This window comes from Oreochromis aureus, linkage group 23, assembly GCF_013358895.1.
Source record: "Oreochromis aureus strain Israel breed Guangdong linkage group 23, ZZ_aureus, whole genome shotgun sequence".
In the NCBI taxonomy this organism is placed as follows: Eukaryota; Metazoa; Chordata; class Actinopteri; order Cichliformes; family Cichlidae; genus Oreochromis; species Oreochromis aureus.
The window spans coordinates 42387683-42405632 of NC_052963.1; the positions used below are offsets into that span (position 1 = coordinate 42387683).

The following is a 17950-nucleotide window of genomic DNA, read 5'->3' on the forward strand; positions in this document are numbered from 1 at the left end:
TATAAGCACACAAATGCCTGCACCTCAGTATGTGTGACAGCTGCTAACACCTCCAACCTTTCTCCTGCTGCCCAAAACGCCAGCAGCACTCCACACTCTCTTTTCACCCTGCCCTCTATTATTCATATTACCGCACACCAAAGAGCCCTCTGAGGCATTCCTGAGCAGATTAGCTCTGCTATGTCAGACCCTGCTGGCTTTTTATAAATTAAACTACTGTAAGCACACCCCGGCCCCTCTAATATCTTTGCTCCTGTGACAGCCATGTTTCCAGGCTGCATAGGATTGAGGAAGACATAAAGACATGTGACTGAAGGTCTCCCCTGCAACTTCATGGTGGAAAAAGCACAGGAGTGGACTGTGATGGGGAGGAAATTTTGATTAAAAAGACACTTTGGCTTTCGGAATATTTCCCTTCCAAACTGTGTATCTCTACACTGATTTTTAAAAATGAATTCATCAGGTGAAAGATAAACTGAAATATAAAGAGGACATCATTGATGGGTTGGAAACAAGACCAAAGTTTGCAAAGGCAACCTTCACTATCTAAACCTTTACAACTTGCAACTGTAAATCAGCAACAACAAAATGAATTTTTGAAGGTCATTTCTTTCCCATTAATTAATTGTCAGACTGGCTTCCACGTTAATATCTGAAAAGTTATATCTTTTCTTTGCTGTAACTCTAATGTGAATGGATAAAAAGAAAATAACTATCAAAACTATCAAAGCAGATTTACGCAGCAAGTCTTAATTTACATTAAGTTGGAACTTCTTTTTTCAGGTGTAAAATGGAAATAAAAACAAAATGCAATGATTGGCAAATAAACTGATCCGCAAGGCCAGTAATGTTGTGGGGATGGAGCTGGACTCTCTTAAGGTGGTGTTGGAGAGGCAGATGTTGTCCAAGATAAGGACAATGTTGGATAATACCTCCCACCCACTCTATGACATGCTGGCTAGCCACAGGAGCACGTTCAGTGAGAGACTGAGATTACCAAAAAGCACCGATGAACGACACAGGAAATCATTCCTGCCCGTGGCCATCTCCCTGTACAACTGTAAACACTGTAATAGTTACACCCTTTTTGCACACGCTCTTTTCTACTCAGTAATGTTGCTGTCAGTATTCTAGATATTTATTTATAATCACCTCTGTTAATCCTTGATATTTATTATTGAGTGATTTGTATTGTTGTATTTGTACTGTGCTATTTCTTAAATCTGTAACATATTGTATTGTTAAATAGTCTAGTCTGTTTCTGTTCCTGTTATTCATACTGGAGCAACTGTAACCCACATAATTTCCTTAGGGATTAACAAAGTATGCTGATTCTAATTCTGACATCTCATGAATACATATTTCATCCCCAGTCGAACACATGAAACATACCAAAACTTTAAATTGATGATATACCTTTTCTTAAAAAAAAAAAAAAAAAAAAAATTGCTCATTTTGAATGCTGTGTTACGCGACCGTTGCTAAAGTAACCTGTTTCTTTTTAGGAACACTTTATTTTTCCCCTGTCCCCATATTTGTTTACACGTGTTGCTGCTCCATAAATCATACTTACTTAAACTGTATAGTCATTGATTGCTTTATCCTTTGTTCTTGAATATTTTGTTGTCCCGCTCCTTGTTTTCTCATTGTATTCTGGGGGGTGTAGTGCATAGAGCTTATGTATATTTGTATAAGAAGAAACATTCAGTACCTCATAAAATACAAGGAAATAGCACACCAGGTTTTTCCTGAATTGGAAAAGCTTTCTAGTATAAACATTTATCTTTGTTTTGGTTGTGGTTAACCTAAAATTACATCGTGTCTGTGAAAACAGCATCTGAAGACTGCTACAGGTGCTCAAAAAGTAAACAGGAAGTGCTGTTACTTACATTTCTGCAGAGGTATTGAACACAGCTTTGCTTTTCTTCCTGTTTTTCAGCTATAAAGAAAGCACAGTTCTGGTATACGCTAGAAGCGAATACAAGGTTTGGTGTAAAGTCTGAAGCCCCCACAAAAGAAACTGAGGCATAAGAGTGGAAACACAATTCAAGTTAGTTTTATGCATGCTGACGACTGTATTATTACAAGTGTCTTTCAACCTAATCTTAAACATGTGCAAAAATATCCCCATCAATGCCGTTTCCCTCAGCATGTTTGCATGTTCACTTCAACTCTCTGCATTAGACTAATAATTCATCAGAGACATTATCATCCTAAGAGTATGAGCTCTAGTTTTATTGCACATGTGGAACACAGCGGACCTCATTAGATGGACAGGGGATTCAAGATTTGTCTCTTTGCTCTTAAAAGTAAAACTGCCCTTTCAGCTGAGGCCTGCTGATGGACATGACTGAAAAAGCTCCTATGATCAGTGAAGGAAGTTGATTCCCTGATCTATATTTAAAAGGTGGAAGCAAATATCTTCAGCTTGGGTTGATCATCCGTTTCCGCCTGCTGCTTCTGTTTGCAGTCGAGTGAAGATGCTTGGTGTTTTGTCTGTGTTTCAGCACGATGAGGGCGCTAACTGCAGGAACCTCGGCTCCGATGTCGGTAAAGGCAGGTACCTGATGTTTCCTTACGCCACAGACGGGGCGCGTGAAAACAACGATAAGTTCTCACCCTGCAGCATCAAACACATTAGCAACATCCTGAAGCTGAAGAAAGATGACTGCTTCATGGGTGAGGAAGAAATATCAGTGTCCTGCATGCTGTTTACATTGTGCACTAGTTGCTGCAGCCTTCAGGCTATATCTGTATGTGTGTATCTGCTCATGTGTTTATCTGCTTGTCTGTTCATTTTGGGCAGTCAGTGATCAGCCCATCTGTGGAAACCAGATCATAGAGGAGGGTGAGGAGTGTGATGTCGGTAACAAAGATACAGATCTCTGCTGCTACAGTGCTAAAGAGCCTGTAGGAATCCAGTGTCGCCTCAAGCCTGGTAAAGTCTGCAGGTACTCCACATGTACACAACATCAAAGTGTGCGAAATGATTTCCTAATACTGTAATTATCTGTCTTTCTTTTCTTTCTGAATATTTTAAGTTCAATCATGTATGGGTTTGAGGTTAATAAATTTAAATATTCATCATCAGTCTTTCATCTAAACTATTTATATTCTAGTTTCAAGATGCGGCTTTGTTTAGTTTAGATGTGGCTCTCATGTGCAGCTGTCACCATGTTTGTGGTGTTTTTTCTCTTCCATTTATCAGTCCAAGTCAGGGCCTGTGTTGTGGTCAGAACTGCGAGTTTAAGCCGGAGGGTCAGAGGTGCAACGAAGAGACAGACTGCCAGAAAGCGAGCGTGTGCTCAGGACTCTCCCCGCTCTGCCCCGAACCAGCTGCCAAGGAAAACCTCACTGTGTGCAGTCAGGGCACGCGTGTCTGCCTGAATGGGGTGAGGCGGGCACATCCACCACACCAGAGTGTTACTTAACACACTCCGTTACCCAATGAGGGCAAGTGTGCAGCAATGTTGCAAAGCATGTGAATCTTGACCTTGAAAGCAGCACATGGTAATAGACTTTCAGTATAAGGTTCATTTAGTAGCTTTTCCAGAGATTTCTTTTTCATCATGTCCACTCGCCAGACACCTTATTAGGTGAAGATGGGCACACTGTGGTCATAAGGACATGGTCATAGTCAGCAAAAATACTCAGGTAGGCTGTGGAATTTGTCAAAGCCAAATTCTGACTCTACCGTTAGAATGCCGCAGAACTTCATCGAGACTCATCAGACCAGACAACAGTTTTCCAATCTTCTATGGTCCAATTTTAGCAATCCCGTACACGCGGTTTCTTGTTATGAGCTAACAAGAGTGGCACCTGGAGTGGTCTTTTGCTACTCTGGTTCATCTTTCAGAGATATGAAAAAGAGTTCTTCATATGTTGACACAACCTCTGACATCAACAAGGCATTTTCATCCATGAGAAATGCCACTGAGTGGCTATTTTTTCTTTATTAAGACCACTCTCTGTAAACCCTCGACATGGTTGTGTGGTAAAATCCCAGCAGATCAGCAGTTTCTGATATACTCAGACCAGCCTGCCTGGCACCAACAACTCTGTCACATGATTGGTTCATTAGATATTTACATTGTTCAGTTGAGCAGGGGTTCCTAACAAAGTGTTCAGTGAGTGCAGTTTGTTGTGTTGTGTGTCAGCGCTGTCTACACCTAATATCGTGATCATACAAAAATATCAGTGTCAATGATATTTGTTGTAGTTGGCAGAACAAGCAAGTTTCACAAAACAGAAGACAATGTCAGTCTGCAGTCAGTTTGGTCAAGTTGGCAATTACGTACGACCTTTTTTTTAAATAAAACTGTGTCGTCTGCATATGCAGAAATTCACATTACATTCCAGCCAGAGGCTCACTTATTTTAAATAAAAGTTAAGAAATGTCTTCACTTGACATCGTTGCTGCAGAAAGGTGATTTAACTGCAAACTGGCCTTGCTTCTATATAGTAGTTTTACCAGAATGCAACCAGCAGAATCAAGTTCTCTATTGCAAAGAGACGTGTTACAGATGAGTTGCACTCATCAGTGCAGACTGACTCAGACTGATTGCATATTGCAGACAGAATGCTGACATATAAGCAGTCTGTCTACTTTTATAGAAGAGAACACAATTATTTGCAAACACTCACCAGTGTGTCTGAGAGTGCAGAGAGTGCAGGTTGCCTCCCATCAGCTGACCTGTGCAATTGCCTTGTGATTAAAAGTGATTGAGGGCGTTGCACACAAATAAGTTCGGCTGTTTCCAGTTTCTCATTTAAAATACAATCAAGTGCTTCCTGTTTTTGTTTTAGGTAGCACGAAATGAAAATTATCTTGAAATAATCAGAACATTTAAAACCCAATGTCTGTGTTTATTGGCAGGTATTACAGGTGTAAACAAATGTGCCATTTTAACACAGCATTTCTGAAAAAAGAAGAGAAAAATCCTTTTTAACCAGCAGGATAACAACAGGATCTCCCTCCAAAATTAAATACAGATGTTACTCTGTCCTCTCAGCAGGAGAGCATTTATTCTAGCTGTGACTGTGGTTTTCTGGATATATTATTCTCCAGATGTTCTAACCTCATCTAACCTTGATGACCTGATCCGGGAACATAAAATATATAATCCCAAACGTAAAACATGATAAAAGGCTTTTAAGAAGATGTAAGTAATAGTGTAAACCAAGAAAGGGAAAACTTATCTTTAGTTAAAATTCTCAAATTCATCTTTTTTTTTTTCACTGACTCTGATATATTATTTCCAACGAAACACAAAAGAGAAAAAAAAACTTCAAACAAACATATTTGGTTCATCAAAACATGTCAAACATAAATTTACTTCAGGCTTAAAAAACAACAACAACAGTAAAACACATCTGTGATGCAGATCCCCACATTACGAAGTCTCAGAAAGTAAGAGGCAGTTTCTAAAATCTGTCGAACACTATATAAGTGTCTGTAAGTGTTATATACACTGAAAAAGTTAATGCAACACAAGCGCCTCAGTACATCTTACCTGTCATTGTTTCCCCAGTTTCCTTATGAGACATTAGCCAGGAATGGTTATGAATGGCTAAATCTGATGTATTAACATGAAATGAAAAGCACTCCCTAAACTAGCTTGGTTTTTTTGTGTGTGTGTGTGTGCGTGTGTACGTATTTGAGTATTTGAATTAGTGTTGTTTGAATTGAACCTGGTATACTTTTCTGTGTTTTTTCTTGATTTCAGACCGTTTTTTAATGCCCTAGGCTCTCTTGCTCTTGCTCTTGACGAAGGCGGTCGCACTTTTTTCCTCTCCTCCTCCTCCTCTCCCTTAGCTTCCCTGCTTAGCCGCTTGTGTCCTTGTCTAGTCTCGTGTTTTTTGTATTACTTTTCCCTGGAACACTCTCTCACAGTCTGTTCTCTAAAACCTAAAAGAGAATTATGGATTTGATCAATTGGTCTCTGAATGCAATTGACACCCCTTTCTCAACGAGAAGTTTGGGCTTGGGTGAGCCTGAGTGCTGAAGATATCTACCTATTCGAAACCATGGTAACAGGGTTCTGGCTGATCGGAGCTGGCTTGGCCCTGACTTACCGGAGAACTAAGGAAGCGGAACCGGCTGTTCAAACCTCCACAAGGCTGCCCGCTGGGATTGAAATGATGGGAAGAGGCGTGAGTTTCTCAAAATGGGCTCATTGAGCGCAGCACGGATAAGATCTTAGAAAGGCTACGGCTGCCGTGAATACTCAGAATAAGATCTCTGAGTGCAGACTGGATTACATCTCGGAAGGGCTCGCTCGGAATAACATCTCTGAGCGTAAATTCGATGACATCTCGGGGAGGCACACTGTCGTGAGTTCTCAGAATCGTCTCTTTGGGCACAAGAATGACAACATCACAGAGCGCAAGTATGGCGAAGCTCGCGGCTCTCCATCGGGAGATTGAGAGACCAGTGTTGGACTGTAGAACTGCTTGGAAATTCATATGAGTTGTTCGCACTAAAGTAAAAACCACCATCACACATGCGGAGATCCCCTTCGGCGCCAGCTGCGGTTGCAAGGCTGGAGCTGAACAACAACACCCTGATAACGACTGTGTTTTGACTGTTCTTCCCTTTATATGCAAGGCCACCTGGGTTGGCTGGAAGACTGTTTACTTAGCCTGGCAGGGCGAAGGACACTGTCTCAGCTGAACTCTGGACACACACACACACACTCACACAGACATATATACACATGCAGACATACACTCATCCCCCCTCCCCCCTCCAAAAGCCTTCGACGCTTATTCCCTTCCGATGCTGACGGTGGATCAAGGAGACCAGCGCATAGGCTGCAGGCCCGGATGTACTGTCTAAATCGGCTGTCTCTCACCCTTTACCCACCCCTGTTGCTTGTCATGTGTTTCTTTGGTGTATTAAGAGTTTTTTCATGTGCTATGTGCAGAGGTGTTTTTTCTGTTCTCAAACTGATCTCCTGTTGGAGCTCAGTCTGGGGGAGTTATTTTTTCTCCTTATCTTTCCTCATGTGGTGCATTTCCCATTGTTATACCTCTCTGACCTGTCTTCCCCATGTGATGTTTTTGTGTAATGTATGTATGGTCGGAGGGTAAGATGGCGCCGCCATTGCGTGCAATAGGTCGGCAGCCTTATGAAATTTCCCCTTGTGGGACTAATAAAGATATATCATATCATATCATATGTATGACATCAAAGAGAGCACATATGTCTAATATGGTGCACAGGCACTAGTCTCTGGCTCTGAGGAAAGAAGCCCCGCCCACCTTTAGTTCAAATCTCCTGTTTGTGAGAGGTAGCCAATGAGATATAAGATGGCTTAAATCAAGGGTCCACTGTACGATAAATAAGGACCTTTATGAGCTCTGGTAGAGTCCAGTAATAAAAACATGGATCTGGAAATTAACATAATAGGTCCTCTATAAAACATAAATATCAAGATATATAAATTTTAATTCACTGCTAATTCGCATGACTGACATAAACTTTAAGGTAGTGAAATAATCCAATTACCTACCAATCGAGTCAATATTTTGATCATCAACAATAGACATACTGATATTGATGAACTTGAACTGGCTCTTATTTGTCTTAATTTCTTACATCATAGTTCTCTCCCAGCTTCTTCTGACTCTGCATCCTAACTGTATTGTGTGTTTGTCTCTGAAGGTCTGCACTGGGTCGGTTTGTGTGAAGCACCACCTGGAGCAGTGTGACTGTCCAGGAGACTCCATGAAGGAGAAATGCCACATGTGCTGCCAGAAGCCCGGTAACCACAGGCATATGTGTCCTCTGCTACAGAGGAATGTGTTTACACGCCGTGTCTCAACAACTCAGGCTGTGTTAATTAGTGCTGAGGTTACTAAATGATTGTGTTCTTTTAGACCAATCTGTGTTCACAGATCGTAGTTATTAAAGGTCAGCTGTTTCTCAAACTCTGGTTTCCATTTCACATTGTCAAGTTTTGAGTGGCATATCTCTTTTATGATACACACGCAGGCTGGTATGTGACTCAAGAAACTTGCTTTTATAAAGTATAAACAGTTTTTTTTCTCTCTCTTTATGTGTGTGTGTAATGTTTCTATAATCTGATTTGATTTCCTTTGTTTGTATTTCTTGCAGATCAGCCTGAGACTTGCGCGAGCACCACATCATCTGTTCTGTCCGATCACTTCCAGAAAAAAGTGTTGCCTCTGGTGGGTGGTGCGCCGTGCTCTGGAAACCGTGGATACTGCGACAAATTTCACGTATGCCGCATCCTCGATGCAGACGGCCCCATCGCAAGACTGAAGAACTCCTTTCTTCATTTGGATGACTTCGACGACATGGGAGAGTGGATGAAGGTGGATGCTACATTAGTGTGATAACATCAGAATAAGATAAATACAATGATTGTCAGGTTTCACTGTGTGGCAGGCACAGTTGGACCCAAAAAATGGCTCTATTTCTGAACGTAATAAGGCAGAGTGGACACACCTGAGGAACACAGCTGAACAGAATCAGACTGACGAGACAGGGGAAGCAAAACTGAACATGATACACAGGAGACCTTAGACTATTAAAATAAAACAGGAAGAAACACTGAGACTAAGACATGAGGGATTGTAGCTGGGTCTAAATAAATACAAATCTGTCTACACCTCAAAAATGTATTCGATCTACACATGGCTATAAAACATGTCTAAGCTGAACCTTAGAGTAAAAGCTGTGCCTTACCACAAGCAGTGGTTTAGGAGGGAGAGCAGCTTGTCTACTAGAAGAAGCTCCTCTGCTCTATTTGTTGAAGTATACTTGTTCATCTGTATGAGTGTGTGAACTTTAGGCTAAAAGCTCTTAGGTATAAGAAAAGGTGCTTGTGAGAAAGATGGTTGTAGTAAGAAAGTGCTTTTTGTGCTCAAATACAGAAGAAAAATCCTCTTTCCTTCAGATTAGGTATGATCCAAAAAAAGAGGTTTACGACTGACGACCTGTAGAGCCACATGATGAGCCCATCCCATTATTTGGCTAATATGCAATTGGCAGCTGGAGAACATTTGTTTTCTCTATCAGGGCCATATGTTGTTCATATCTGGGTGTTCAGTGTTCAGTCTTAAAACAAAGTACATCCATTTGGTATCCTTGTTGGTCTTCAGACAACAATTCTGATGGCTTAAGAACCAAATGGGACAGGCAAAAAAAAACAAACAAACAAAAAAAAAAAAAAAACAAAAAAAAACCAAAGTACAGTCTTTTCTACAGTTTCTGGGTTGAAATGGTGTGGAGTGCATGTGCAGCAGGCATTGAAGCATGTCTTCTTTCAGCCAGTTTGTGCGTCAGAAGTCTTACTCAATCGGTAGAGTTACCCAAAAGATCAGCTACCATATGTGCTCCCTGTGTAACAAAACAGGATGTTTAGCCATTGTGTTCATTTGAATTTGAAGTAATTCAAAATAATATCGACCTTTTTTAAATCCCTCTTGGTATCCTATTGGTCACTGGGAGAAACTGTGTATTTCCCAACCAGTAGGTGAGTAGTTGCAGGAGGTTGTTGGCTGTCACTGTGTGAAATCAGTCACAAAAGTCACAACCACTGGAATACTCCCTTTTCCCTAGCAACTAGTGGTTGCTAGGTAGTCATCAGCCAGTGTATATAGGTTATTGTGACTGGGACCTAACCAGTATGAAACCACAAAACATTATACACTGAAACTTTTGAAAGAAGAAACTGTTCTGATGCTTCAAGTGGTGGAAAAAGTCGCACGTATAGTGTTTTAGTATCTGCTTCATAAACAAAAAGAGATACGATTGCAAAAGAAAAGGTAGATTAATACTCGGTGATAACATGGTAATAGCGGAGTAATAACATTATAATAGCCTGTAATGCTATTTAATTATAACATTATTACTAAATAATAGCTTTGTATCAGTGATGGGTTCTAGCTGAGTAACATTAGACTGATTTATGTAATGGGGGTAATAACTGAGGCAATAATATGAAAGTGAACAATAATGAACAATACAGCAAAATCAGGGAGGTAATATTTTTGGTAAAAATATGAAAACCTTTGAACAATAAAATTATTTTTCCTGCTCAACATTTTAAATTAAAGATTAAATTACAGATTTTTATTCTAGTGATCTTAATCTTAATCTTAAACCAAACTACACCAAAGCTTCCAGTTTATTCGAAATCATGTTTTTATTTATTCTCCTCAGGCTCACTGGTGGGCCATCCTGCTGGCCATCCTGACGCTGTCTGGAGTGATGGGCTGCACCGTCTGCCTCTGCAGCATTAAACTGGACACACGTAACTTGGAGTGACTTTTTATCCCTGAAGACTGAATAAACGTCCTTTACCTGAGATTTTCAGGTGCCACGTCGAGGATTCATCAGCTTTGTTCAACTGCCCAAAAACTCAGTCATGTTCACCAATGTCTTTGTGTAACTCTTCACATTTAGGAAAGCCGCAAGAGTCTCCTGTGATTTATGTGTTGTGTAAAATTTTGCTTCTTCTGCTGCCAAATGTGGGTCAGTCAGGTGCCCCTCAGAGAGCTGAAGCACCGCTGCAATGTAAAGCCATCTGTCACTACAAAGCCTTAAATAAACTGAGCATGTTTAAGACACTAATTTCAGCTATGAGGAGCATCCAGCTTTCCATCTCAACCATAACAACACCTGCAACTGAAGGGTCTGCGTGTACATAGAGTTTGACGGTACTTTCTTTCAGTAGATACTATTTTGCAAATCTCTGGGCAAATACTGTACATTTTACTCCGCTACATTTATCTTCAATCTTCTTAACAACCTACTTAACAGTTTAGAATAAGAAGATATAAAACAAATTTATCTACGAGGTCAAACCAGCAAGGTCCAACCTTTGTGGTCCCGTAAAGAACCAAAGTGTGGTTAAACTAAAGCTGACGCTGCAGTTTACAATGTCCTTACTCAGCATATCTTTGGGGTCACCTTGACACATGTAGCCAAACACGTGTCAGGACACCACAATTACAAGGACTTGCAGAAATAACACAGCTCACTGGGCTGAATCCAGGCTGCTTGCACTTTTATATCAGAAACAGTTGTGAGTGTTTAAATTGTTAAAACTGTTTAGATCAAACACACTTTGATAATATTTTTTTAATGGAACAAACAGCCTTGAGGTGGTAAATAGGACTGATAATTATGATTTTTTTTATACTGAGCGAGCAAGGAAGAAAAGTTGAGCATTTCTCTCGACCTTTAAAAAAATGCAAGCTCAAGATGAGCTCTCAGGCGACACACTGGTTTTTTTTTAAAGAATTTATACAATACAGAGATTTATTTACAGCTATGTACATACAGTGATTACATAAACACACTTTTTATAGATCAAATTCACAGAGAGGTGAAAATATATAACTAGCAGCGCTCCATATAAGAAACTCCAGTATCTATATTATAGTATTTACATTTATTGTACAGGTGAGTTGTTTTCTCTTTCCCTGTTTTAAGTGCAAAATACCTTTTTTTAAAAGTCACAATCATTACAGTACAATACCTCTGAAGAACTGAGGTTTAAGTGTTGCTTACAAACTGGAAATGCATAATTGAATGAGCATTAGCCAAAAAATAAAATCTTATCCACAGCAGACATTGCACTTTACAAAGACCACACATCACAAACATTAATACAAGCTTTGCTTTCTAGCTCACACTGAGTATTACATACTCAGCCATTGTTGGAAGAGTATCCAGCACTTCTTTGAGGTGACAGCTTCAAAGTAACATCTTCTTGCAGGAGTGAAGCAGTAAAACATGCAAAAGCATTTAAAATAACACCTTTTTCAGCTTTGAGTACTTCAGTATAAGTTCATACAATAAGAACAACGGACGCCGAGTTGGAAGGCAACAATAAAAAGCCGAAAGTTCAGTTTGCAAGAGCTTGCTTCTGCTGCTTGTTTACAGTAAGGCACACTGATACCGGTCCCACAGTCACATACAGCGCTGAGAGTCACAGTGGTGAATGCTCGGTTACTTAGGTACTTAGGTAACACATAAAAAGGCAACTAAACTGTAACCTACTGCTTAAAACACACAAAAAATACACCTTTAATATTATTTTTCCTCATTTTCAGAGGTGTCACTATTATATTTCACAGTGGTTCCTTTATATGAAATATTATTATTGTACTACACACCAGGGCATTAGTACCTCTACAACCAAACTTTGTTGATCTGGCCTGTCAGTAAGATTTACTAGTAGTACAACAATGAAGCAAAAGTCATTAAATGACTTTTTTTTACAAAGTATGACATAGTATTCACATACATATTGTTTTAAACATTATACCTATTTGGATATATACAAGGTGATAAAGGCTTTCAGATATTTACAGGTGTATAAAAGTTACTAGTGTATAAATTATCTGCTAAGTGCTGAAATGGACAAAGGGGATGGTGGATAGTGTCTTTTCTTCACGATCAGTGGTTCTCCAGAGTTACTCTACAGACAGAAGCAGCAAATATATTGTTATTTATCAGCGTTAGCAGTAATGCAATGGTAAAGAGTAGAGTTAACACAGAGGCAAGCTCACCTTCTTGGAGTTCGCTTTCTGTTCGTCCTCCACGGATCCTTACATTTAACAAACGTGAGCTCCTGTGTCAGCGTCTGAGCGTCGGGATCTTTTATGCAGAACACCATCCTGTGGGAGAAATTCATGAAATACTGCTTAACTGTGCGTGTTCAAGTAGCTCAGTGAGATTCCGCTTAAGCCTGTGCTTTAAGCTTCATAATAACAGTCAACACTGTGACTGTAAGGATATTTATTTTAGCCATAAATCCCAGTAATATGAAGTGCATCATGGAAACTCCAACACTGGCGTTTGAGGAAAACTCGGGAAGCCTCGAGTTATTTTCTTCTGGCAGACAGACATTATTTGGTAACTACACCTTTAATGTTCTGCAACTCACTTTTGTTGCGTCTCGCCCGCTCTAATGCGGATTTTGTGAACCGTCACGTTAGCGCTATCTGAGCTGCCGGCCCACCAAGAGGAAACCATCTTCAGCATGCTTGACGCAGACCAGCCGTTTGTCTCCTCCCATTTAAACTTCAGCATCAGCAGGTCACCGATGTCTTTCTCTGTCACCAGCAGGAACGAATGCGTCTTATTTGTCACAATTTTCTCCTTTCTGCCAGACACAGAAAGAAATGTTAAAGCCCCACGCATACACATAGCCAGCATGTTTTATTTAACTGAGGCTTGTAAAGTATGTGCCATAAAAGATGATAGAACGGCGATGAAAGCACGCTGTAAAGGCCCAGCAGTGAAATGTGTTTGTGTGTCGTTGCCTCTTTCTGTTTATGGTTTCTGTCTCGTGCTGTTTTCTTTGATTACTGTGCAAGTGTTAAAAACAACTCATAACTTGAAAAATGCAAGTCACTGTGCAGTAATTCCTCTTTATAAGGGTTCAAACCCTCTCACTCACAGCTTAAGCTGCAGGTTTTCAGCCTCTCCTTTGGTTCCATACAGCGAGACAGTAAGCGAGGGCTCCATATTTGAGCTATTCACCTTACTGGAGAAGTGGATCTTCAGCTGATAGTGGTAAACTGCAAAACAAAGCAACAATTTGCACCATTTAAGGATCTGAAAGCATGCGTGTAAATTAACGTAATAAAACTTAATGGGTTTAAGTTTCACGTGATCGGACTTTTGCAACCAAAGCAAATAAAATCTCAAAAGTCACTAAACCCAAAAAGTATGAGATGTTTTTCAGATTATTCTTTGGTTTTTGTTTCTGCAAATATATCAGCTTTCATGTGATAACAGAGATGATATTAAAGAGCATGCCGCTGACCTCTGAAAGGCATGGAGGATCGTGTCTTGGTGTACATCTGAACGTTGCGAGGCTTGCGGACCTTGCTGATGTCGTAGCCCACCGTGTTGCAGCGGCTTTTCCGGCAGCTCAGGCACATCCCGCGGTCGAACATGTCGTTGCTGCCACATCTGTACGCCTTGGCCGCTTCCTGCTCGTTCAGCAGGGAGTCGATGAACAGGTGAACCGAACGCTCGTGTTCACACTTGACTGCGTCCGAGACAGCTGAGGAGGAAAGAAAAAGGATGCAATTTAATATCTGCTGTAACTCTCTACATTGCATATATATGACTTTTCCATTCAGTAGCTGACCGTGCTCCGGGTAAATTTACTTATTTTTAATCTGACCTTTCCTCAGCCATGTTTGGGACCCTCTGTTTATTTTCGCACTGGTGTGAATGACGTCATTGTGCAGCTGTCATTAACAATGTCCACTGCTAAGATATTAATGACAGCAGCAAGCAGTTACAAGCTTCTGTGCTGCTGTGTATAGGCGCTTACATGTTTCTAAAAAAAAGTGCTTAATTTTGTTTTACTCTGGCTGAAGCTCTGATCTGATCGCTTCATAATAAAGTTGTCCTTAGAAGGTAAGGTATCATTCACGCTTTAACTAACTTAAACTGTTTCTTACTCTCTTCATAAAAGAAAAAAAATCCCAATTATGCAGCTAGAGTACAACAAGCACTGTGCAGATACAGTAAAATCAGGGCTGCAGTCATTTTAGTTATTTTTACCAAATATTCCAAAGTTAGCGATCTTCTCCAGCGCTCCCCTGAGGTTGCAGCCTGGCTGGAAGCTGCCTCCATTGGGGTAAATGTCCACGTGGCCGACAGGCTGCTGGATTCCGATGCTGAGACCCAAAGAGCCGCGTGTGAAGGTGTGAAGGACATCCACGAAGTGAGCGTCATCTGGGGAGAGGCGCCTGTGGGCGTGCTTGCCCTCGAAGTCGGGACCAGCGGGATCCAAACCTTCAGACAGAGACGAGGAGGACCAACATTACACTACTTTATTACTGTGGTAAAAGCTTTAAAACAAACATCTGAAATGTTCTGTCTTGTTTACCGGTGATTCTTCCGACTTTATTGGTTGCATGGCTGCCAGCAAATCCGGCCACGTGGGCCCCGAGGCTGTAGCCAATCAGGTGAATGTTCTCAAGAGGCATGTTGGTGGTCTCCTTGGAAATCAAAAGTAATTCCAAGTTAAGGAGAGTGTAAGAAATACTCCACATTACCTTTGGGTTTAATTTCATTTGCTTTTTCTTTGTTACTCATATAAACACATCGTTTAAATACTTTAGGTTAAATATCACTAACTCATCTATATTTAACTGAAAGGATATTTAATGAGACCTGTGAAATCATGAGCCCAACTAACCTCGATCCAATCAATGAACTGAGCGATCTCGTGCCCCACTGCTTTGGTTTTCTGAGCTGCGACCACATAGTGATTCTGAGCCGAGCTGAGCCAGTCCACCACGATGACGTTGGCCGTCTGCTCTCTCTCATACAGTGCCGATACCAGTTTAGGCATCCAGCTTTCAAACATACCACTCAGCTGTTGAAAAGACAAACAAACATCAATCCTGACAGGTGAAACTAGTATACGCGTGTAATTTAAGCCACCTCCAGATCAACATGTCAGGGAATACTTTGGCTGGTTATCAGTTAATATGATTGTTATTTTGGTGAGATGCTACCTCACCAGAATTTGGTGAAAGTTAATCCCAGGTTTTCATTCTCCTTTCGAGTCCAAAGAAAACAAAGCTCTGGATATTTTGGAAAATAGGGGCAGGTTAAAACAAGCTGATGCGTCTCTGCTTACCGTCCAGCCATGGATTATGAGAAAGGTTTTGGAAGTGCTGTTGAAGGTGCAGGTTGCCAGGGAGTCGGGTTTTCCAGGAATGATGTAGCAGAGGTCATCATCGGGATGGGATGGCTTGCGGAGCGAGAATTTGGCAACAGTGGCATTGCTCTCAGCCTTGTGGTCAAAAAAGGCTTTCACAGGATCGAGGAAGTTACCTGACAGAGAAGATTATCCAGTTAGGTGGATGGTTTAAGAGGACATTATACTCTTAAAAAAATAAAGCAGAGGAAACAAATCCTCTGGCTTCCTGGTGTTTCGATCAGATGTGCAAATCTTATCTAAAACTTTGGCTGGAAAGTCTGAGAAGTCTGACCATCTAGCTGAGTTGCTGGCGGCAATAAGGTCCGCCCCCAGGGCCCCTCAGAAAATGAGCTTCCACCTTAGAGGAGATCAAAGCTCAGGGGTTAAAGGGGTTCACTTGGTCAGGACTGAGCTCCACAGAGGCTCCTAAGGGTTTCCCAGCTTTGTTCCTGCCATCTCACCGAATATAATCTGCCCAAGTTTCTGTGGTCCCGCTGGCACTGTCAGCTGACTGGGCCTTGTACTGATTTTCAAAGTGTGGGGAGGTGGAGACCAGACCCAAACAATTACCAGATGAAAGGCTCCAATAGTTTAAGGACCATATTGTGAAAATAAACAGACATGATGGCACCCGGATAAATCAGTTTGTTGGGATGATTTAACAGTCTGAAACATTTCCGTTTATTTCTCTAATTTCCAGCGTTAGCTTCAATTTCAGAGCGTCTCTTCCAGGTGAGGAGAGTATCAGAGAGCACAGAGATGAGTTTAGTCACAGACACGTGACCTAAAGTATGTCCTATAGCGAGTTGATATCATTGGCAAGGTAGAAACTACTGTACACACACGCAAATCATACACAAGCACTGCGCGTGGTTTTCACCACATGTTATAGTTACACGGGAATTTTCACCTCACGTACCCGCAGAACTACAAACCTACAGACCTAAATGTGGATGTAGTTAAACTGACAACTCACCAAAAATAGAATCGGGGAGCTCTTCCTCCAAGGACGTCACATTTTGCACAGCTGCATTCAACACCACGAAGCACAGAAACCGCACTTTCCACGCTCTCATTTCTTTTGCACTCTATTCCTTTTGGAGAAAATATCTTTAAGGACGAAATCAGTCAATGAAACGCCGCAGCCCGGGAGTGTATGCAGTCCTGTAGTAAGGAATAAGCCCGCGCGTCCTGTTGCTCGCAGTGCGCTGATATCTGAACCACCTTGAACTGTCTGCGTCTTAAATAGCGCTTCTGAAGTTCTGACAAGCCATTGGCTGCTGACCTCGGGCGGGGAATGGAAAGTAAATGTGTAAACTAAACCATTAAGCCTGCTTTATGAGGAGCGATAGCAACAGTTTTTGGCAGTGTAGCGAGAAAGCGCCATTTATTTTTTAAATGTATTCAATGTATGTTTCTACCACACGAGCACGGCCAGATCAGCAGGAGATACTGATTAGCATGAATGTTTGCATTGTTTCAGTGCTTCCTGTGTGATTAACTAAATCTGTAAAGAAATGCAGTTTTATATTTAAATAGTGTAATTAGGCTAAATTGTATACATACATGGCTTTAAACCGATTTTTATAAGTCAAAGGTTCCACATCATTCAGGTCATTCATCGTCATGTTTGCAAGGCTCCACAATTCAGAAACAGTTCTTATTCAATATTATATTTTTTTTAAAAATGGAAAGATAAGACTGAAACTTAACTGAGCAATCAGTGAAGTTCTTGCAGTAAAACTGGCCACCATTGCTTTAAAACTCTGACCTGTGACCTATTACACGTGAGCATTTTACTTACCAAATAGGCTAGGTATTGCTGATACAAGCTTAAGATTATGAACACATATTCATGCAAGAGTAGCTGGCTTTACAGCTGCTGAGTTGTTGCCCAAAACTTCAGGACGAGACGCCAAGAAAAACTGGGAAGGAGGCCGATGAGGTGATGGTTGAAGAGTCAGAAGCTTGTTAAAGTCAGCTGCACCATTTGCAAGATATAAAAAAATTACTTGTGCAGTGACTGATATATATGATGTATGTTAGAGTGTGTAATAAATACAGTACATACCAAATTAATATAAGTTCGGATCTTTTTTTAAGTCCATTTTAATATAATTTTCTAAGTAAATCCAAGTTCTTGATTCTGACTGCTAGTACTGCTACTACTTCACACTTTATTCACAAATCACTTATGATCTGACTCAGACATGAGCACATATAAAATGATCATTTGT

The 17950-nt window shown here is 40.8% G+C and overlaps 2 protein-coding genes across 2 annotated transcripts in view; one reads left to right on the plus strand and one right to left on the minus strand.

The window, feature by feature from the left end:
* The window catches only part of si:ch1073-396h14.1 (disintegrin and metalloproteinase domain-containing protein 10), a 33413-nt gene extending 22805 nt beyond the window's left edge, over positions 1-10608 (plus strand). Inside the window, exons 10-15 of the mRNA XM_031725783.2 lie at positions 2508-2679; positions 2807-2951; positions 3209-3392; positions 7667-7766; positions 8120-8340; positions 10193-10608. Of these exons, the coding sequence (XP_031581643.1) occupies positions 2508-2679; positions 2807-2951; positions 3209-3392; positions 7667-7766; positions 8120-8340; positions 10193-10297 (927 nt within the window). The 3' untranslated portion in view covers positions 10298-10608. The remainder of the gene's footprint in view (positions 1-2507; positions 2680-2806; positions 2952-3208; positions 3393-7666; positions 7767-8119; positions 8341-10192) is intronic.
* Positions 10609-11260: 652 nt separating this feature from the next.
* LOC116309219 (lipoprotein lipase) lies at positions 11261-16934 on the minus strand. Its single transcript, XM_031725766.2, has 10 exons — positions 16690-16934; positions 15651-15847; positions 15204-15383; positions 14892-15003; positions 14564-14797; positions 13812-14054; positions 13443-13563; positions 12927-13145; positions 12550-12657; positions 11261-12458 (listed from the first exon to the last, which is right to left on the minus strand). Exons 1-10 carry the CDS (start codon positions 16787-16789, stop codon positions 12437-12439), a joined length of 1536 nt encoding a protein of 511 aa, XP_031581626.1. The 5' UTR covers positions 16790-16934; the 3' UTR covers positions 11261-12436.
* Between the last annotated feature and the right edge of the window lie 1016 nt (positions 16935-17950).